General features: G+C 56.2%; 1 protein-coding gene and 1 long non-coding RNA gene across 7 annotated transcripts in view; one reads left to right on the top strand and one right to left on the bottom strand.

Annotated features, from left to right (window-relative positions):
* Positions 1 to 1,557: 1,557 nt before the first annotated feature.
* Positions 1,558 to 16,977, bottom strand: SHE (Src homology 2 domain containing E). Its single transcript, XM_006943205.4, has 6 exons — positions 16,204 to 16,977; positions 13,913 to 14,039; positions 6,560 to 6,853; positions 5,541 to 5,697; positions 4,728 to 4,847; positions 1,558 to 3,459 (listed from the first exon to the last, which is right to left on the bottom strand). Exons 1-6 carry the CDS (start codon positions 16,690 to 16,692, stop codon positions 3,273 to 3,275), a joined length of 1,374 nt encoding a protein of 457 aa, XP_006943267.4. The 5' UTR covers positions 16,693 to 16,977; the 3' UTR covers positions 1,558 to 3,272.
* A 318-nt stretch (positions 16,978 to 17,295) lies between these two features.
* Positions 17,296 to 21,101, top strand: part of LOC111558387 — a 39,851-nt gene continuing 36,045 nt past the window's right edge. For 2 of the 6 annotated variants that reach the window (XR_006591746.1, XR_002739254.2), the window contains exons 1-2: positions 17,296 to 17,364; positions 18,107 to 18,223. This is a non-coding gene — a long non-coding RNA (uncharacterized LOC111558387). Of the gene's footprint in view, positions 17,365 to 17,385; positions 18,224 to 21,101 lie in introns of those variants that run through there. The other 4 variants (XR_006591745.1, XR_006591744.1, XR_006591742.1 and 1 more) reach the window with 3 other exon arrangements.

Raw genomic sequence — 21,101 nt, 5'->3', positions numbered from 1 at the left:
CAAGGTAGCCGGACGGTCAAGGACTCGACCAATGAGATGCCCGCCTGCAGCTTCATGAAAACACGGCTCAGGTTCTAGGCGACGTTATCCAGTCACAGTCTGCAAACCACCGAGGCGGCAGGGAAGGCCACGTTTCCAGATGGCAAGCGAGGCGCGCCATCGGGCCGCCTGCAGTTCGCTCTCCCTCCGCTAGGCGGCGGGCACGCGCCACCTGGACGCACGGTCATCGGGTGGCCGGCACGGAAGCCAGAGAACAGGGCTGCTTAGGGAAAACGGCGGGCAGACGACTACTGACGGAGAGAAGTCTGTGAGGCAGGCGCCAAAGACGTGTCGCGAACTGGTGCACGTGGCGGACAAGGGAGTCTGCCTTCTCCCCTCAACGGAAGGAAACAGGAGGCACGGACCTCCGACTGAAAAAGGGCATTTTAATAGAACAGAAAGGCTGCCCTTGTTCACCAAGCAACTAAAGACTATCTCAGGTGCTCACTTCTTCGGAATCAAGTGTGGTTTACTAACAATGACCGTTAACGGAATAATATTACGGTCAAATAATCCCTGCAACGATCAGAACTATTTCCCCACCCGTTCCAACTTCTGCTCGCGGCCCCGGCCTCCGGCAGAGGCCAATGAATGACGGACGAGTCAGCAAAGAATAAAGGCTCTTTTTTTAAACACTTAAGAAGAAAGTACTTTGGAAAACTTAAAAGGACACTTCTCTCCCCGACAGAGGCGGCACATCAATACTCTCCTTTTTGGACACATGGTAACGCTCCGTTATTCTACTCCTACTTACTGAAATCCTGCAACTCCACTGGTTGAAATCCATCCTGATAGAAACAGCTATGGTAGCAAAGTAAAAAGGAACGTCCTATAGGCCGGAAATGAAGTTACTAAATTCATCATTTTTTAAACGGGCCGGTGACGGAGAAGGGTCACAGACGGACGAAGCCCGAGGATGCCGTATTCAAGGCCGGGGAGCACAAATTTGCTAGAGGACATGATCCTCTTTAGGAGGAATCGGAAAATACCCTGGGAGACCGGGGTATAACGCACAAGGATGAAGACTATGGGCAAATACTTGCATCACGACAAGATGACAAAAAACCCAAGCACTCAGAGCCCGGAGTGGAAACGCGTCACAGGGTTTCGGATCAGCTGGCCCAGGAGCCGCGCCCCCAACCCCAGGAAGCCGCTAGCGACACCTGCTGGGCCGAAGTGATTCCAGGGCACATGGTGCCCCGAAGCCGGGAAGCCCCTGGCTTTCCTCTGCCTGGGGAAGAGCACAGCAGGCGGGCCCCCTCCTGACTTACTCCGTCCCTTCCTGTTACAACCTCCCGTCTGGTTTGAGGGAGCTGGACCATTTACAAGCCCACATGTCTACCTCCAGGCGCACGAAGGAGGTCACGAGTCACGACTGCAGAGAAAGCACAATACTGAGCGTGTGATCGAAGCTTCATGAACACGTAACGCATCAGGTTTGCTGTCGAAATGTCATTTCGCTGCACACTCCTCAGTTGGGGGGCGGGGGCGACAGAAACCATTTAGTGCACAAGGAAAAACTGTACAAAGCTTTTAACATTTATTACAATCAGGATAACCGCTGTATTCTGTAGAATAAGTTTAAGTAGAAAATAAGGTTTCACTTTGAGAATGTTGAACTAAAAATAAGTTTAATAAGTGATTTGTATATGGAAGGTAATAAATATTTGTTGATTTGGAATTGGAACTGTAGATGCTAAAAGTAACAAAAAAAATCTTGTGCCAAAGATGTCACACACAGTGAATACACACTGAAAACATTCTGTCAGTATTTAAAACACAGGAGACTCTTACTAATAAAATCACTGAGATTCGGTAAGAAAAGGTTCCTCTCGAGTTTTTAAATCCAAGATCACACAACCCGTTGGCGACAACCTTAACTGAATAAAAAAGCAAGGATTTACTAACCTCTAAATCGTGACAGAATAACTACTAACCAGAAAGATACGCTCTCCCCAAAATTAACCGAATCGGCTTCTTCCGTGTATTTAAAAGGAGCCACAAAAACGAGCTTCTCGTGGGTGGCGGTGCACGTGTGCGCGGGCCAGTTCTGGGGTCCACGCGGCAGACCCGGAACACAGAAGCGTCTGCTCGGCTCTAACCGCTGGCCGTCCCCGGGGTCTCCTCTCAGGAAGCCATTCTCGTGGTTTTTTACATAATTTTTTCACAGTAAGCCAACGGTCAATGTAAGTTCCCAATAAACCATGAAGGTAAGCAGACTAGGAATGTTAATCTGATATCTTAATAGGGAAACCTTGGTCTCTTTAGAAATATTTTTATGCCGGGAGCCGGCCTGCTCTGCATAGCCCAGGAGACACTGCACGTTTCGGAGGGGAGCACGGGCAGTCACGTCCTAGAGACGGACGGAGAGAGGTACACACATGCATATACGTAGCATTTACTCCCAAACACAAAGCAAATCAAACTAGGGAGCAAATATTAAAAACCAGCCCCCACAACCGAAATGCCCGAGGATGGAACGAAGGGACTCGGGTTCTGCAAAAAAATCATCCAGCTCGAGGCTGCTGAGCTTTTCAAATTTTCAGATTTGTTGTATATTTCATTCTAGAATTCAGAACTAAAACGATGCCAAGGCTTAATTTATACTGCTGATTCTTAAGTCAGGGGCGTCTTCCTGCCTGTTTATGCTTCTATGAATAATGATAAAAAAGTCCCCAGAGATTGAGAAAACACAGCTTTCTTAGAAGGCTGAGCAACAAAGTAATCTTGTCAGAGTTGTGAATCTTCACGGACTCCACAGCTTTCTCCAAATCACCTGCCGTTCACTCATTTTCCACTCTTCGTCCGTTTCCCCGAAAAGGGGTCCGTGACCTGCGCTCCCTGGCCCACGTGACCGTTTTTATTGCCTCGTATTGAGGCCAATTGCATTTCTGTTGGTTTGTTTAGAGACCAGGTCCCCCACGTGACAACTAGCACATTTTTGGAAAACAATATTCCTGGACTCCTGACTCACCTTTCCTGAGAGTCTCCCCTCCCCCAAACAGAACACCTACCCCAGAGAGCGGAGGCAGCCGGTAAATCATGATTTCTCATTGTGGAAAAGCAACAGGTCAGCGACCGAGTGTCACGGAACGGATTTAGGATGCCTTCTAGACGGAGACTCACTTGGCACCAAGTCCCGGGGTGCGGTCCCCGCCTCACCCCCCCCCGATGCTGGTTGGGTGCCGACGCCGCGGGAGGAGGGGCCTGGCCGGCGCTTTGCTGGCCGGACCTTAGTGCAGCTTGCTGTGCACGGGGTGCAGCAAGCTCATGTGTTCCGCCCCCTTGAAAGGCAACTTCTCGCTGGAGTAGTGGTGCACCACTTCAGGGATGCTGCCAAAGACCGCGCTCGTCTGGTCCAGCGTGTACTTGCTGTCTTTGGTCTGGGCCACTATGATGTGGACACACCCTTGGCTAGTCCTGAAACGAGACAGAATCGAGGAGGAGATGGGACCGAGCGAGCGGGGGGTCGTCCCCCACGGACAACAATCCCGGCCAGGGTCACAGGCAGACGCGTTCTCACTCGTGCCGGGAACCGTTACAAACGCGAACAGAAACGTATCCCGCTCTCCAGGGGCTCTGGGAGGCTTCGAGGCCTCGGCCAAAGGTGGGTCAGACTTGGGCTGTTTGTCCGTAACACACAGGTCATCAGGGACTGGACCAAAAAGACAAAAGGGGGGGAAAAAAAGCCCAGTCCCCAAATTGCCAGGCTAGTGCTTAAGCCCAAGCAGGAGACCGCTAAGGTGAGGTTTAAATCCCCTTTAAGCCCCCTCCTCGTCACGGGGCCAGGACGTGAGGTCCTTTCCTCCCTTCTTCCCCGCAGAATAGGTTAAGGAAAAGAAGAAGGAGAAAAACCCAGTTTCCTCCTTCCTTCCCTCCCACCCCCCAAACTGGGAAGACTGTCCCTGGTTGAATAGGACGGACGACAGCCGGCACCCAGGCCGAGATGTGCGCACGAGCCCCGCATCAGGAACGCAGTGGCGCTGTTCCTGCCATTGTGTGTCTGCCGGCAGGCCCGCTCCGGACCGCGTCGCCCGACCAGCCCAGCCTCTCTCTCTCCAGCCTGATTGTTTCAGGGGCTCCGCTTCCTCAGGAAGGAAATGCTGTTAGGGACTCTGACAATGATCCTCTAGCACTGGGCCCACAGCCGCGAGAATTTCCATGACAGGAGCTCCGCTGGGCCAGAGCGAGCGCTCGGTTACGGTGGCGGGGGAGGGGGGGAGTGCGGGGGGGGGGGGGACAGCCGGCCAGCGTCTCCCTCTTCCCCACGAGAAGCTGGTGTGCAACTGGAGTTGGCATTTTGACATCAAGGGACCTGATGTACTGAAGTCTCCAACACTAGGAAATAAAACAACTGAACCGTCCCACTGGAAATTCCTCTTCTTGTCGGGATTTTCTCTCTGCTGGACCCACGGGGGGGACCTCGTGGGATCCGGTAGGGCGAGGCGGACACCGACCGACGGGTGAGAGCAGAGGCGCTCGCCGTCCCCGGAGATGCTGGCGCATCTACCCCATCCCAGCCCCGCGTTCCAGCCCCAGCCCTCACACCCCGTCGTCCGAGCCGGCGCACCCCTGCGCACCGCCTTCAAATTGTACCTCTTTGAAGAAGCCACCTGCCCGCGACGGGACAGGGCCGCGGGGCGCACCGCCCGCCTCCCGAGCAGAGCGCTCGCGGCCTCGGTACTCACTTCAGTGCGATGGTGTACCTGCTGCTCCCGGACTCACTGCTGCGGACCAGGTAGGCAGCTTCCCTGCAGGGCTGCAGCCGGCTCTCGGCCTCCGCACGGGTGATGGCGCCATGGTACCAACTGTAAAGGGGGCACCAACATCAGAGAACGAATCCAGACAGGGCCTCGCTCCATAAAATAGTATCATTTAAAATTTTCTTTTACTGTTTTTATTTACTTTTGAGAGAGAGAGAGAGAGAGAGAGAGAGAGAGAGAGAGAGAGAGAGAGAGACACGGAGGGAGGGCGGGAGAGGGGCAGAGAGAGAGGGAGACACAGAATCCGAAGCAGGCTCCGGGCTCCGAGCTGTCGGCACAGAGCCCGATGCGGGGCTCGAACTCATGAACCGTGAGGTCATGACCTGAGCCGAAGCCGGACGCTGAGCCCACTGAGCCCCCCAGGCGCCCCCAAAACATATCATTTGTAATGCACTTCTGGTGGGAGCTGCAGAGCCTGAACTAGATTCTGCTTCACGCTCAGAAAAGACGAGACATAGATTTGGGTAAACGTGGATCACAAAACGGATCAGGCATGAGAGGGAGCTAACGGGGCTGGTGTCACTGAAGAGTTTTCAGTCCACACGGGGGAACGAAATTTGAAATCCGGCTCCGGGATGCAGTGCCCTTTCCGCTCTGCACAAATGACAGGCTTTGAAAACAGGTGTTCGTTAAGCCCCACCCACCAAGTATTCACGAGCAAAACTCATCGTGCAAAGTGCTCCCCCTGCCCGCAAAAGCTCCGGCCACCCTTCGTCCCCGAGTGCCGAAGAGACTCACGGCTGCTTCCCCAGCGGCAGGGCTGGGTCCACCTTCTCGCCCTCGCCGTGCTCGGAGGCGGCCGGCTTCAAGACCTTGGGGGTCCAGCTCTTCTGACGGGGGTGCGGCCTCACCGCGTCCTCCTTGACGGAAGGTCGCTCAGAGCCTTCAAACTGAACTGGAAAGAAGGCTCGTTTAACACGGAGGCCACAGGGGTGGCCGGGGCGGATGCCAAAGCCGCAGCCTCCCTGCCGGCCTCGCCTCGGGAAGGAAGCCCCCTGCGCGGGGGTGACACGTGCCGACCACCCAGGGTGGGGTGCGTCCTGGGGGCCTCCAGAGTGCGCCTAGCGTGTACTTCTAAAAACTTTCAGTAAATTTAGGATAAAAGATAAGAGCGTGTCATTCTAGGAAACCTAATAAGCCGCTTTTACTATGAAATAATACACAGATCAACCTGGAAACAGAAACTACGAACGGCGCCTTGGACGCTACGCCACCGAGGCCGCACGGAGCAGAGACACGAACGAGCGACACGCAGCACAGCAGGTGGCCACGGGGTCGGCGGAAAACAGGACGGAAACCGAACTCCACTGAGCCTGCGTGTGGACCACACCGGCACCACCAGCCTGGCTTCGCTGGTGGAGGGAAAAAGACACCCCTGACTCTTCCCACTCCGAGGAAAAAGAGGCTGTCGGCCAAACAGAGGGAGACCACCTTTCACACCGAGCCCGATCGCCCGCGTCTCCTAAGCTATTCTGCACACTCGCGCCTCAAGGAGGGGCCCCTGCAGCGCACCGCACCCAGTGCTGCCTTTTCCTCAGTGGGACTTTCACCAGGCGTGAGGGGCGGCCTCGAGCAGGAGCCGGGAGAAGCCGCTCCCGACCTGACGGCTTGAGACGTGTGGGGACAGAGCAGCGGCCACGCGCGCGTTTCAAGCCACTGAAGGCGCTCGGCGCCCAGAGTCTCGGGCCTCCGGGGCTCGGCCTCGCGTGGCCTTCCAGCCGCACGAGATGTTCCCGGCGCCTGGGGGCAGCCCTCACCTGACAGGGCCCTGGCGATCTGCTCCTTCTTCCACTCCCAGGGCTGCTCGTACTCGGCCGCTGGCCGCTCGTCCCCCGCGGGCAGTCGTGTCCTCCGCTCCTCTGTCCTGGGGCCGCCGTCCGTGGGCTCGTAAGGCGTGTCGTACAGCTGGGGGGGCTTCCCCAGGAGGTCCTTGGAGCTCCGTCTCTTGGCTGACGTCTCCGATTTCGTGCCGGTGTCGCCCGCCTCGCAGGGACCGTCCAGCAGCTGAAGAGCCTTCACCAAGGGATCCTTGGAACCTCGGCGTCGGATTTCTGGAAAACACCCGTACGTAAGACCTCGACGGCGGGGTGCCACGGAAGCCAGTAACCAACGCGCTCCCGCCTCCTGCTGTCCGGGGAAGGCGGCAGAGAACAGCCACACTGCCTCCCGGCCCAGATGCGAAGGGGCCGCCTGTCCGCGCGAGGACCTACGGCTCCTCTCCGGGCACCTGGGCGGGCGCGCCATCCGGCCCGACAACCAGGCATCACCTGAGGACAGGCGTCTCGGGGCCACGTGCAGCCTGTGGAAGGAGAAATGGCCACAGGAGACGTGCCCCACAGCCCAGGGTCCACCTTCGTGGAGGGCTGAGACCACAGTATTTTAATAAAAGTCGACGGGCCGTTACATTCTGCACCGGGCCACACGCACTGAGGGAAGACGGTTACGTGCACAGGACAGAGTTCCTGACTTCTAGGGGGTTTCAAAACACTGAGGAAGCTAGACACGTTCACAAACAGTATGTGGCGGGCTAATAAGAAAAAACGACCGCTAACGTCACGGACGGTGCACTCTGTGGCTTTCACAACAGCCCCGTGAGACGGGTACTGTGGTTTCCTAATGTCACAGAAGGGAAAGCTAGCCACAAAGCTCAAGGCAATTGTCCTCAGCAGCACGTGGCAAAGCCGGGACGCGCTGGACACACAAGCAGGAAGCTGGGTTCTGGAAGCCGTGCTCTCAGCCACTGCACGTGGACACACTCCCCGTGGAAGATGGGCTCACCCTGACAGAGGAGGTCACGCCCAAGGGAGGAAGCTGCCTGAGGGGAGACAGGGAGGTGGGGACCGCAGAGGGCCTGTTCCCATAGCGCGGAATTGACAGGGAAGTTCAAAGGACAGAGGCAGGAGAGGGGGGACGGTGGGGGGCTGGACGGTGGGCACGCTGGGCTCCAAACACACAAGTTTTATTTATTTACTTTTGAGAGAGAGCGCACGCGCGCCGCGGGGAGGGACAGAGAGAGACACACAGAATCCAAAACAGGCTCCAGGCTTTGAGCTGTCAGCACAGAGCCCGACGTGAGGGCTGGAACGCACAAACCGTGAGATCAGGACCCGAGCCAAAGTTGGAGACTTAACCAACTGAGCCCCCGAGGCGCCCCAGACACACGAGTTTTAAAGGCAAGGATACACAGTTCAGGTCGTTCTGGATGCGATTCACCTTACGTTTTCTTAGCAGGCGATAACAATTACGTTCACGTGCCACTGGAAGCTAAGGATGCAAAAACCACGCAGAAGCTACGAGCCACGTGGGAAGGAGCCAGGAGTGTCTGGGACCGACCAGCTCGAGGTCCAGAGGCCTCGGCAGGCGGCGTCTGGGCAGCCCGAGCCGGTGACGTGGACGCACCATGTCGTGGCTGCTCCGAACGCCCGCCGGGACGCCGCCAGGAGCCTTTCCAAGTGCGCGCACCTCAGTCCGCCTGAACCCGCTCGGGGCTCTCAACGGCCTTCGTACAAGGGCCAGCTGCTCGGCCACGACCCCTCACGTGTGAAAACCTTACCCAGAGTCCCCTCCTCTCTCCTGCCCACCTCCCTTCTGAGTCACAGGTGCACGCTCACACACACGAAGGCTGTTAGTGCCGTGGGAACCCCGGAGACAAGGACAGGGTCAAAGGCAGAGCCGGGGCTCCCAGCTCAGGGTGGGTGGGGGCGGTGCCTCCCCCCCCCCCACCCCGGCGTGCCCGCAGGGGCAGAGAAGGGCCAGGTAAGCGGGAGGGTCGGACGACCACAACTAACGTGGGCACGGTGACACTCGGAGAAGAGTCACTGAAGGAGAGACTCGTATCACAGCGAGAGCAACAAATGAAACTTTGAAGGGCGAGTGACAGTCAGGACACTAAGTTCAGAACCACAGTGTCGGTTCCCAGGGCCCGGCCGCAGCCGGCTCCAGCCCCGCGTGTGGGGGTCTGGGCGTAATGGGTCTGGGGTGTGGGGGTTCTCAGGGGAGGCTGAGCCTGAGGAGCACGGGCCCGCCTTCGGTCCCTGTGCCCCCATCCGAGCGCCTCCTGCCTGTCCCCGTCCTGGGGTTCTCCTGGAGCCAAGCCCTCCGTGTCCGAGCGAGCAGGCTCCGGGGCCGGGACGGGCGCTGGCGCAGGTGCGTCTCCATCCAAGCCTCTCGACCTTCAATACTGCGCCTCGTTTTCACTACTCTAGATGAAATTATGGGGAACAACATCCCCACTCCGTTCCTGGTTCAGTGAAGATCGGGCTGGAATTTTTTTAAAACAATGTTTCTATAGAGCTAAGAAGAAGGAAAGAGAAGGCAGGACGGAATTCAAAGCATGAACCTAGAAACTGTAAGTTTCTGACCAAACCCCAGGCTTACCGTCAGTTTAGACGGTGACCCTGCCCCAGGTCCTCGCCTCAGCTCAGCCCTGCCCACAAGGAAATCTCAGTGCCTGTGCTGAAATGATGTCAATGATCGGGGTCTCGAGCGAGGCCGGGGCACACGGGAGTCCCTGGGAAGCGCTCTTTCCCGGGTGGCCCGGGGGGCGGGGAGATCCGAGAAGCGCCATTTAATTAGGGGAAACAAGGGCCTGAGCGGTGGCCCTGCGAGGGAGTCGCCCTGCACTCCATTCCGGCACCTGCTGCCCCCAGCCTGAGGCGCCATAGAAACAGAAACAATCACCCAGCGGGCCGACCTTCCCGCTGGAGAACAGCCCTGACGTGCAGGGCTGGCTCCGGGAGGAAACGGGCCTGAGAAGGAGGAAACGGCGAGAGGAAGCTACGCCCCGGCCCTGCTGATAGAGGCCTTTACCTCGGACAACAGACCTCGGGGCCCGCAGATACACCCCACCCTCCAGGCTGCCCGCCCTGGCTCAACGGCTCAGGACCAGGAACAGGACCAGGACTTTCCTTCACTAAGTGCAGTGCAACTGGCGGTGAACAGTCCGCTACGCGGGTCCAGAACTCCCTGTGAAGACGCAACTCTCTCTCCAGAGTGTCTAAATAACGGCCGAATTTACTGGACGTGCGCGCACTAGGCGCGTTACAGCAGCACGTCCGTGAGGCCCGGTGAGCGGCGACACACAGGTCAGCCCCTTCTCGCAGGGACGTAGACGAGGCCGCGTGGCCTCAGTGGACCTGGGCACTGCATGCTCGCTCTGTGCCCCAAAGACTTCATGCAGAATGTCCACAACATTTCTGTAACGCACCTGTCCCCCAACCCATCTCCCAATGCTTTCAAATACGCTTACAAACTGTTTTCCCCTCAAAGATGTTTTTAGGCACAGGTTTTATTAGCGCTCAAGCTTTTGATTTAAAATGATTTGAATATTTTAGGGGCACCTGGGGGCTCAGTCAGTTAAATGTCCGACTTCGGCTCAGGTCATGATCTCGCGGTCTGGGAGTTCGAACCCCACGTCAAGCTCTGTGCTGACAGCTCAGAGCCTGGAGCCTGCTTCGGATTCTATGTCTCCCTCTCTCCTTGCCCCTCCCCCGCTCACGCTCTGTCTCTTAAAAAAAAAAAAAAAACTAAGTAAAAATAAAAATGCAAAAAAAAATAATGAACATGGAAATAAAAAACTTAAGTTAAAAAACTTAAAAAGATAAAATGATTTGAATATTTCCCTATCAAATAAGTCTAAATACCTGAACAAAAGCACATAAAATTGAGGAACCCTGAACTTTAAGTTTCACAAATAAAGTATAGGCAAATTAGATAAATCAAAGTCTTCTATTTTTGTTTTTTTCCAGAATGGATTTTTAAAAATGTTTACTCGTGTTTGAGAGACAGAGAGAGAAAAAGAGAAACAGAGAGAAAGCACGAGCAGAGGAGGGGCAGAGAGAGAGGGAGACACAGAATCCGAAGCAGGCTCCAGGCTCCGAGCTGTCAGCACAGAGCCCGACGCGGGGCTCAAACTCACAAACCAGATCGTAACCTGAGCCGAAGTCGGGCACTCAACTGACTGAGCCACCCAGGCACCCCTCCATAGAGGGTTTAATGGACACCCCAACAATGAGGCTCTCCTTCAGATTTGACTATTCAGGGGCACCTGGCTGGCTCAGTTGGTGGAGTGAGTGACTCTTGATCTTGGGGTCGTGAGTTCAAGCCCCACAGTGAGCACAGAACTTAGACAGGCAGACAGGTATTGACCAGTCCAGGTGAACAGCCTGGTGCCTCCACTTTCCCGCCGAGCCACGCAGACACGTTGCTGAATGGTTCCAAACTCTCGTGTCCTCACTGCCGGCCAGACTTCCAACACCACTGCACGGGCTGCGGGGTTGGCCAGGTAACTGGTGGGCCGGGCACCAGAGCACCACCACCGGAAGCAGTTCCCACACGGAACGCGGGCGGTCTCGGGGATGAACACCCTTCCTGGGCTAAAGGTTTCACTTGAACGCATCGTGCTAAATCAGCTAGAATATTTCTGCCCATTATGTAGCTAAAATGTTGCTGTCACCTTAGCCGAACAACGGGGAGACTGACACCGATACCACCGTTCGTAATCTAATTTTTTTGAACGATCCTTGGGTACGTCTAAGGGAGGATTTATTTATAAACTTCACTTACGCTCAATGACACGTTTTCTTGTCTGCTGGTGTCGGGTCTGTCTGCCTCTTGGGAGGCGAGGTCAGTCCATAAGGACATGGGTCACGTGGTCTTGTTTCTGGTAAGCCTGGAGCCCAGCACGGGGCCAGGCTCGAGTACTTGCCTGAGAAGCACTTGCTGGAGGTGCTGACATCTCAAAGGGCGTTAACGCCGGGCACGGTCCCGCCATCTCACAGGACAGCAAGGACAGGGGCTGGTGTCCTCACCATCTCCTGAAAATGTGAAACTAAAGAAAATTCTCTAACGTTTTTCAAGAAAAAGGAGCCGTTTCTGAGATTGCACAGGACAACCAAGCACATAAGAACCAAACTGAACAAAAAGGCAGAAGGTTTAAAAAAAAACAAAAAAAAAAAAACAAAACCAGCAGCAAATCTTTTATTTCCAGCTTCCGATAAACTCACTTCCTGTTATTCTGTCCAGCTGTGGAGCCCACGGGTAGAATCAGAGGTATATTCTCTGCACTGACTGAAAAGGTGTTTTGATACATGTTTTAAATGAGGTTTTAAAATTCACGGATTTTCTTAAGACAAAATAAGCTATTAATATTGAACAGTTAGTAATTTAAATGTTTAGTGAATTTGAATTTATTCTCCAATTGGATATATTAATCTTGTACTCCTAAATAAACGTACTCACATGAACTGTAGAACAGAGCCTGGCACTTAACAAATACTTGAATATGAAATGTTAGCTATTATTATCGCGTTTATTTCATGTTGGACATTTCTGATTTTTCCATACAACCTTCTTTATGAGCCTGAGCGGAAAGGTGCCTCACTTATGAGTAAGATTTAAAAAACAATTAACGTTTATTTATCTTTGAAGGAGAGAGACACAGAGAACAAGCACGGGAGGGGCGGAGAGAGAGGGAGACACAGAATCCGAAGCAGGCTCCAGGCTCCGAGCTGTCAGCACAGAGCCCGACGCGGGGCTTGAACTCACAGACCGCGAGATCATGACCTGAGCTGAAGTCAGACGCTTAACCGACTGAGCCACCCAGGCGCCCCAATTATGTGTAAAATTTAAAGTGCTTTTCCTACGTCATTTCAAACGTGTCCCGAGGCCACGTGGTGGGGGAAGCTGACCACCCGACCCGGAGGAGATCTAGGCGCTAATTTCTGCTGTGTCTCTTACAAAGTCAGAATCTCTGATTCTGTAAAAGGGGAAAGGGCTGGGGTCTCTGAGCACAGTCCTGTGGGGATCATGGCATTTTCCCATCATTAGTGTGGCTCCACAAATACCGACTGGGGACAGTACAGATAAACCACCTATTCTGGTTAAAGAGAAAGAAACGAATAAAAACCAAAAAGACAAAAGAAAGAAATCAAAATTAAGCCTTAAAAAAAAAATCTTTTCCCTCAATTTTATGTAAATCTTTTCCTCTATTCCTTTCAAGCCTCTGATATTTTTTAAAATTCTGACTAAGTTCATTTTCACTTCCTTTCATTCACAGATTTCATTAGAGGTCACAGTCCAGTGACCTTCGGGGTCGCAGCCCGGCCAGGGTACACCCTCCCCAAAGCGCAGCCTTATCTCTGTAAGCAGGCAAACAGGACGCGGCCCCCCTTTCCTGCTGTAGCTCATTTTCATCCTGAAGCCTGTCTTGACCCGTCCAGGGTGCCGGCTTCCCTGTGCTCCCCCCTCCGGGCCGTGGCTCCGCGCCGGGGCTGCCGGCTTCCCAATCTGTCCCGAAACGGGAGCCACGGGCTCTGCGTGTGGCCCACGCGTCCCTCCCCAGGCACGAAACGCCCAAACAAGGGTGCCTGGGGTCAGCCCTTGGAAACACATTTTTCCTTACGGATTAAAGAGCATTTAAGGGAAAACGGTGAATAGGTTATTTTACTCTAAGTTTCACAAATAAATCTAAACAACCAGCTCATATTATTTTTAAGTATCACTTACAGGAAATTGAGACAACCGTGAATAAAAGGGCAAAGTTGGGTGCTGGAGACGACAGGGACTGCTTAGCTCACACGTTAGCTCTGCCCGCGACGTCACGGGAACAGCGGACTGTGGTTTCGGGAGGTCTGAGCCACACGGCCTGGCTCACAACAGTGACTGGTGGTTAATTTTTTGCTCCCACGCCGTAGAGCTTGTCGAGAGATCAACCTTCTGCTGTGACACAGGGGACCGTGTCACGTCCGTGCTTTCTAACCACGTGAAATCCTTGAGGTGTGTTTCAGTCCCTGGGAGAGATCCCTGACCCCCCTCACGAGCGTCAAAGCGGCCAAGAAACGCATGTCAACCACCTCAACCCTGAAGGTCACGACCTGAGCACATCTGCAAACTCACAAGTGTCACTTTGCACAGAATTAGAAAGATGTTAAAGACTCTGCAGACCCTAAAGCCGAAAGATACGAAACCATAAAGATAGTTAACTAGATACTTTGAGCTTGCTTTTGTTTCCGACTTCTGTTTTCCTGGTCAACAGACCCGATGGAACCGCGTCACCTGTCCCCCAAGCCCAGGTTAGCGCCTCTCACCCGCCCGGCGCTCTGCCCACAAACCTGTTATCATCTGCTGCGCGTCATAGGGCTCCATGTACCCGTCATTCTCTCCCACTCTCTCCGCGTCCCTCTGACCTTTTGTCCGCGTGGCATCGTAAGGATCAGCGTAGTCTTCTAAAATGATGACCTTAAAAGAACCAGAGAGGAGAGCTGCCGGGGGTGATCGCACACCAGGCGGCCATGGGATCGAAACCTACTAAAACTCTGCAGAGCCAAAAAGATCCCCAGCCAGTTCCGAACGGATCTGGTCGTGCTGGATCGTGTCACAGGTGGACAGCCACGTGATCTGTCGGTGGCAAAACCGACCGGCAACAAGTCACCCAAACCTTGCTCGACCCCAAGCTCGTCTCCAGGTCTGTCGTCTCCCCAGGCGGTGACGCATTTGCTGGTGGAAGACAGAGGTGACTGTTGGACTGGTCTAGCACCTTCCCTCTGACTTTGGTCCTTAATGCCAATCTGGTGGGCGACACAGGCGAAAGTCAGCCAGTCGCCCAGTGAGCACTGAGCGTCCACCGGCACCGGCGAGGCGCTGTGACGGAGCCAAGTGGAACCAAGCCTGGGTCTCGTCCTTCAGCGATCCGGAACCTCCGAAGAGAAGGCTTCAGAAGTCTGAGACGCAGTCAGAACTGAACAGCACTGGGGAGGTCTAGCTTCCATAACTCACAGGCACACAGGTCTCCCCAAGCGACAGAGTTCTGGTCTGTACTTGGCACAAAAACATCTTCCAAAACCAGAAAGGTGCCCGGAGAGGTGGCGTGTGTGATGGGTTCTAGGCTGCAGTTGCTGGCTGACGACACGGGAGGTTCGGGGACCGGAGCCTGACAGGCTCTTCTCAGGGGGCAACAGTTTTGCAGGGAGAGCGGGGGGGACAAAAAGCACAGCCCCTGCCCTATTGTCAGCGTGGCTCCAGAGTAAACAGCTGGGACCGTGTAAACTACCTGCTCCAGCGGAAGAGAAAGAGGAATAAGAACCAAAAGGCAAAGAAAGGTGAATCCAACTAAGGGGAGGCCCCAGACCTGCTACGGTCTCTGATCGCATCAGAACTCGCGGCAGGGAATCGCTTGGGCCGGCAGGGAAAGTGACACCAACAGGGAGAGACGAGGAGGGCGGGGGCCGCCTGCCTGGAGGAGGTGGCCTGAGAAACATGGGGCATCCCGAAGTGAGGCCCTCGCACCACTGCACAGCACCCCCGTCTCCGTCCTCTCACTGCCCGCCACGTGAGCCCCATTCCCAGGAACACAGACGACTCAGCCCTCGGCCCTCGGCTGCAAGGTGCTTCCCATCAAGTCCAACGGTCAGGGGCACCACTGGCTAACAGCTGGGTCCTTGGTCATCTTTCCACCTGGTTCCCCAGCCCCGTGCCCGGCGCCACAGAGGCAAGCTGGGAGTGTTTGCGGGAGGAATGAGCGGAGGGATGAACAGAGTGCCCGGAGCAGGCGGCAAGAGAAAGTTCAAGTTCCCACGACAGGAAGTGACAGCCTGGGCTGGGGGCTGAGCTCTTCTCTTCCTTTCCACACAGAAGGGTGGGTTTAAAAAACAAGCAAACAAAACCCCAACTCATCGCTGTAAGAATGGAGGGGGTCTCCTCACAGGGTCCCGCTCCTCTCCGTTAAGCGCCTCACAAGGGTCAGCGCCCAGAAGCCCTGGGGGGGGGGGGTCCGAGAAGCAGGAAACACCTTCCCTCCCAGGCTGTGATTTCCTCACGGGCGTTTCCGGGTCCCACTCTACCCTCCGCAGCCCCTGGAGCCCTGCGCCCCTCATCCTACGCGCGGCTGCACATCACACGTTCACGGAATGAATGAAAGGGCTGCAATCTTGGGGTGCTGGGTGAACTGTGCCTAGAACTTCCAAACCAGCAGACGGCCTGGGGCGGGCGGTCTGCCTGTTCCCCAGGTTCTGAAACCCATTACCTGAGGGGTGCAGACCATAAACGTCTGAACGCATCTAGCTTTGCACATCCCCCTGGATTTAAAACCACAGCACATCTATAAGGGGGTCACATTCAACAAAGCAGGAAGGTCTCCTTCAGTTACTCTCCCAAACTGCCAACAAAATTAAACGGAGAGCAAGTTTCCGCAAAGTTCCCTCTCCTGAAAACGAAGATTTTCTCAAGACGATAAAAAGGCCGAAACGACTTTAAATGGTGTCTTAACCGTCCCCAGATGTCGGGGGGGAGCCCCCCTCGCCCGCCCCGCGGCCTAGAGGAGCCTCGCGCCCAGCAGGTGCTCCGCGCTCCCTTCGCCGGCTCGCTTCTGCAGGGACAGGTGGTCCCAGGGAGGCCGCATTCTTACCGTGTCTTGCTGCCTCACGACCTTGCCCTTGTCCGGTTCGGGGCCCAGGGAGGCAGGGGAAGAGGACGCGGAGGAAGAGGCGCTGGAGCTGGGGCTGCTACTGCCGCCGCCGCCGCCGCCGCCGCAGTTCTTCTCCTGCGCGTCCACCTTGATGAGCCTGCTGATGTAGGTGCTGCAGCCCGCGCTCCTGGCCACGCCCCGGTGCGGCTCGTCCTCGGCGGCCCGCGAGTTCTTGCGGCCCTTGCCCGCGGCGGCCTGGATCAGGCCCTGCAGGCTGTCCCGGGGCGGCCGGCTGTCCCTGGGGGCGCCGCCGCCCGCCCGGCCGCTCCCCAGCTCGGCCGCCGAGTTCTTGCGGCCCTTGCCGGGGGCCGGCGCGGCGCCGCCCGCCTCCGAGTTCTTGCGCAGTCGGCCGCCGCCGCCACCGGGCCGGGCGCGCTCGGACGCCGTCTTCAGGTTCAGCGGAAACTCCTTGAACCACCGCGCCGCCATGGGGGGGGCCCGCGGGGCAGGCGGCCGAGGGGCGCGGCGCACTCGCGGAGGGGCGCCAGGGGTCGCGGCCGCCGCATTCCCCGGGGCTGCTCCGCGTCCCCAGCCGGCCGGCGCGCAGCCCGGCGGGGCGGGGCGGGGGCCCGGGCCCGGGCCCTGCGGGGCGTCCCTGCTCTTCCCTCCCCACCACCCCCGCGGCGGGACAGCCCTGCCCACGCTCGCCGGGGCGACAGGGGACGGCGCCGCGACCGACCGGGGACCGACGACAGGCCGCCCACCCTCGGCGCGCCCCTCCCTCGGCGGCTGGCGCCTCCCGCCCAGATCCGCCGGGGTCGGCGCCTGCGCCCGGGGCGGGGAGGAGGGAGGGGGGAGGAGAGGGGGCGCACGTGCCGGCCCGGGGCCCCCCCGCGCTCGCGCAGCGCCCCGCACCCGCGCGGAGCGGCCCCCGCGCGGTCCCACGAGCCGCTCTGCGCGTGGGCCGTCGACGGTGGGGGTGGGGTGGGGGCCCCCCGGTGCGGGAGCCGACCCCCTCCCTTACGGCCCCGCCCCGCCGGCCACTGCGGGGGTGGGGGGATTCGGGAGGGGGGGTTCGGGGGGGTGGGGTGGGCGGAGCGCGCAACCCGGGCGCGGCGTCGCGGCGTCGCGGCGGCAGGTGGACGCGAGGGGCCCGGGCAGGTACGGCGTGGCGGTCCCCGGGCCCCAGGCGGCGGGGCGGGGGGTGGCGGGCCCGCGGCGTTGGGGGGCGGCTGCGCAAGCCGCACCCCCATTTCCACTCCGGGGTGGCGGGGCGCGCGCGCGGTCACCCCCGGGGCAGTCGCTTGCTCGCGCTGGCTGCGTCTGCGGAAGTTGCGGTGGGGCGTCTGCACGCCCGGGGGCACTTCACCTGACTGGGGGCCCCGCGAGCCCCCTCCCGTTGAGAAGCAATTCAGAAAACTTCCAGCCTAAGAGTAAACTTGCTGCCGAGGGCGACGCCCTACGTCCTGAGTCCTGGCGGAGGGGCCACGGGGCTCTGTGCGACGGGTGACAAAAACATGCCTGCCGACACCAGCCGTTCTTGGAAATGTGTCCTGGCTGTTTACAAAATAGCTTTATTGAGACATAATTTCCGCACCGTAAAATTCACCCGTTTTACGTGTACACTTCACAGGTATTTATTGTGTTTGCGGTGCAGGCATCACAATCTAATTTTGGAGCATTTCCACCGTTCCGAAAGGAAACCTCGTGCCCAGTAGCGATCCCTCCCCGCAGCCACTGATTTACTTTCTGTCTCTACAAGTTTGTTCTGGACGCTTCCTGGAAATGGAACAATGCAGTACTCCGCCTTTTGCCTCCGGCTTTTCCCCCTCCTACCATCATGTTTTTGATATTCGTCCAGGTAGTGGCATTTATCAATGCTTCTGTCCTTTTATGTTGCCAGATAATACTCCATTGTGTGCGTATACAGTGGTTTGACTTAACCAGTCCATCCATTCATCGTTGTTTGCAGTTTGGGGTTTGGTGAACAGGACTGCCACGTACAAGTCTTTGCGCGCAGGTAGGTTCTAGTTATCTTGAGTAGACAACCCGGAGTGGAATTGTTGGGGCATAGGGAGTTCTTTGACTTTTTGAGAAACTCCCAAATTGTTAAAGTGGCTGTGGCCAGGTTACGTTCCTACCAGCGGTGTGGGGGTTTCCATTTCTTCACAGCCTCGACACTTACTGTTGTCTGTCTCTTTACTTCCAGCCCTCCAGGTGCATGGGGCTGGTATCCTTATGGCCTTGACTTGCATTTCCCTTCGTCCGGGAAGGAGGAGAGGTCAGGTGTCTTCATGTGTTTCTTGGCCACTTTTGTATCTTTGGAGAAATGTCTATCAAATTGCCCCCCCCCCTTTTTTTTTTAAATTTTTTTTAACATTTATTTTTGAGACAGAGAGACAGAGCATGAACGGGGGAGGGTCAGAGAGAGAGGGAGACAGAATCCGAAACAGGCTCCAGGCTCTGAGCTGTCAGCACAGAGCCCGACGCGGGGCTCGAACTCACGGACCGCAAGATCATGACCCGAGCTGAAGTCGGCCGTTTAACCGACTGAGCCACCCAGGCGCCCCAAATTGCCCCCTTTTTAATTGGTTTATTCTTTTGTTATTGAGTTGCATGAGTTCTTTATGTATTCTTTGTCTTAAAAAAAAAAACACCTTATTTAATGTTTATTTTTGAGAGAGAGGGAGAGCATGAGCAGGGGAGGGGCAGAAAGAGAGGGAGACACAGAATCTGAAGCAGGCCCCAGGCTCCGAGCTATCAGCACAGAGCCCGACGCTGGGCTCAAACTCAAGAACCCTGAGATCATGAGCTGAGCGGAAGTCAGACGCCCCTAAGTTCTTTGTCTTTTCGAACACACAAATAAGATCCTACTGCAGAGCAAACAGGGAGGGGAAGTTCATGACGTTGGAGTTCTGTGGTCCAGATTCAAAAGCAGGCTTCTCCATTCACGAGCAGAGATCACGCGGTCTTGGACAGACCTGCCAGGTTGTCATCTCTGGGCTCCGGGGTTTCACCTGCACGGTGGGTATTGCTGCCTAGCTTTTAGGGTTTCCGTGAGGGTTAAATGAGACTGCGAATTTGCACCTGGCAGACCCTACAGGTACCTTTGAAAGATTTAGGGAGGGCCTTGGCTTGGAGGTGAGGGTGCCCGCCCCGTTCAGCCCACAGACTTTTCCAGGGATTCCTGGGACAGTGACACCGTAACCCTGATGCGCCCATAAACCTCTCTGTTCGTCCATACCTGCGTCTTCTAATGATCTCAATTACTTGTAGTTGGTTTCAATTTAGTTGCAGCTGACCCACAGCTGGGGACGATTTGGAGGCATTACCATTTTCTTCCGAAATTTAATGTTTTAGGGGCGCCTGGGTGGCGCAGTCGGTTAAGCGTCCGACTTCAGCCAGGTCACGATCTCGTGGTCCGTGAGTTCGAGCCCCGCGTCAGGCTCTGGGCTGATGGCTCAGAGCCTGGAGCCTGTTTCCGATTCTGTGTCTCCCTCTCTCTCTGCCCCTCCCCTGTCCATGCTCTCTCTCTGTCCCAAAAATAAATAAAAAACGTTAAAAAAAACCGAAATTTAATGTTTTAATTTGTGTTTCTCCTAAAATTAAAAAAAAAAATCCCTTTAAGGTGACTTTGAGCGTCTCCTTACGTATAGGGAAAAAACCCAGTCTTCAGAGCCATAGACCTGAGGTCCCTCAGTATCGTTTATAATCAGCCTTTTCCGTCCGTCAAATGCGAAAGTAATAGCACAGAATACCGCATTCGTGGGAACGCGCCAGGGAAGTGCGAACGGATGGACACGGCGGCTGCTCTTCACAGGTGGAGTGCTTTGGGGTGTCACCCACCCCGGGGACTATGGCACAGGTGTTTGGATTCCCGCTCGACAGGTTAACCGCACCCAGGGCCCCGCGCTGGGCTTGGGGCTGTGTGGAAGCCGAAAGGCGCCTTTCCGAGGTTCTGTGTTTGTGTCGCAGCCTGGCCCTTGCGCCCCGGGGGTGTGATTTCAGAATTGCTCCCGGTCCCGGGAATAGTTTCCTGTTTGCTGTCGTGTAACAGATTACCTCCTTTTTAGTGGCTTAACCCAAGCTACGGCACCGTAGTCCTGCGGTCTGCCACGGGTGGCTGAGCGCAAATCAGGGTGTGCGCGGGGCCCCGTCCTGTCCGGAGGACCCAGGGGAGAACCCAGCTCCTGGCCTCGCCAGTGGCTGGAGGGGCCGGCAGAGTTCTCCCCAGCCTGCTTTGCTTTACTCTTGCTTCTGCAGTCACATCTTTTTACCGACCCTCTTCTGGTCCCCCAGCACTCTCCAGGGCCCCTCTTGACTGCATTAGGCCCACCGAGAATCTATTTTAAGATCAGCTGATAAGCAACTCCAATTCTGTTTGCCATGTGACCCAACAGATTTGGAGGTGTGATAGTGTGGCTTATACGAAATGCGGACTTGGTTTTTGTCCCGTTCCTGGCACGGGGCTCGGAAAGCCCTTGGAAGTTCCTGGGGTGAGAGCCACAAAGGTGTCTTTTCTTATGCTAATGAGGTGGCTGGGGAAGCCGCTAGGTGACCAGGATGCTGGCCGGTGCCGGGAAGGAACCCAGGGACTGGAGGGTGGGACTGGAAGTTCCTCCAGGGAGGGGAGAGGGTCCATCCATCCCCAGCGGCCAATGAGTTAAGCAACCGAGCGTGTGTCATGAAGCCTCTACAAAACCCCAAAGATGGGGTTCAGGGAGCCTCAGGGTTGGTGAACTCGTAGGGATTTGGGGAGAATGGTGCTCCTGGAGGGCACAGACGCTCTGTGCCTTTTTCTACGTGTATGTCTTTTTTTCTCTTAAAGGTTTTTTTTTTAAGTTTATTTTTGAGAAGGAGACAGAATGAGCAGGGGAGGGGCAGAGAGACAGGGAGAC

Source organism: Felis catus, chromosome F1 (genome assembly GCF_018350175.1).
Source record: "Felis catus isolate Fca126 chromosome F1, F.catus_Fca126_mat1.0, whole genome shotgun sequence".
In the NCBI taxonomy this organism is placed as follows: Eukaryota; Metazoa; Chordata; class Mammalia; order Carnivora; family Felidae; genus Felis; species Felis catus.
The sequence above is the reverse complement of the archived record's forward strand: the minus strand, read 5'-3'. Positions and strand labels throughout refer to the sequence as shown.

What these genes read in the sequence shown, in the direction of transcription:
- SHE (XM_006943205.4), bottom strand. Translation starts at nt 16,692, where the DNA reads ATGGCGGCGCGGTGGTTCAAGGAGTTTCCGCTGAACCTGAAGACGGCG. An exon ending in TCGTGAGGCAGCAAGACACG is followed by an intron (nt 14,040 to 16,203) that starts GTAAGAATGCGG and finishes GGTTCTTTTAAG; the next exon opens with GTCATCATTTTAGAAGACTA. An exon ending in GATCGCCAGGGCCCTGTCAG is followed by an intron (nt 5,698 to 6,559) that starts GTGAGGGCTGCC and finishes CCTTCTTTCCAG; the next exon opens with TTCAGTTTGAAGGCTCTGAG.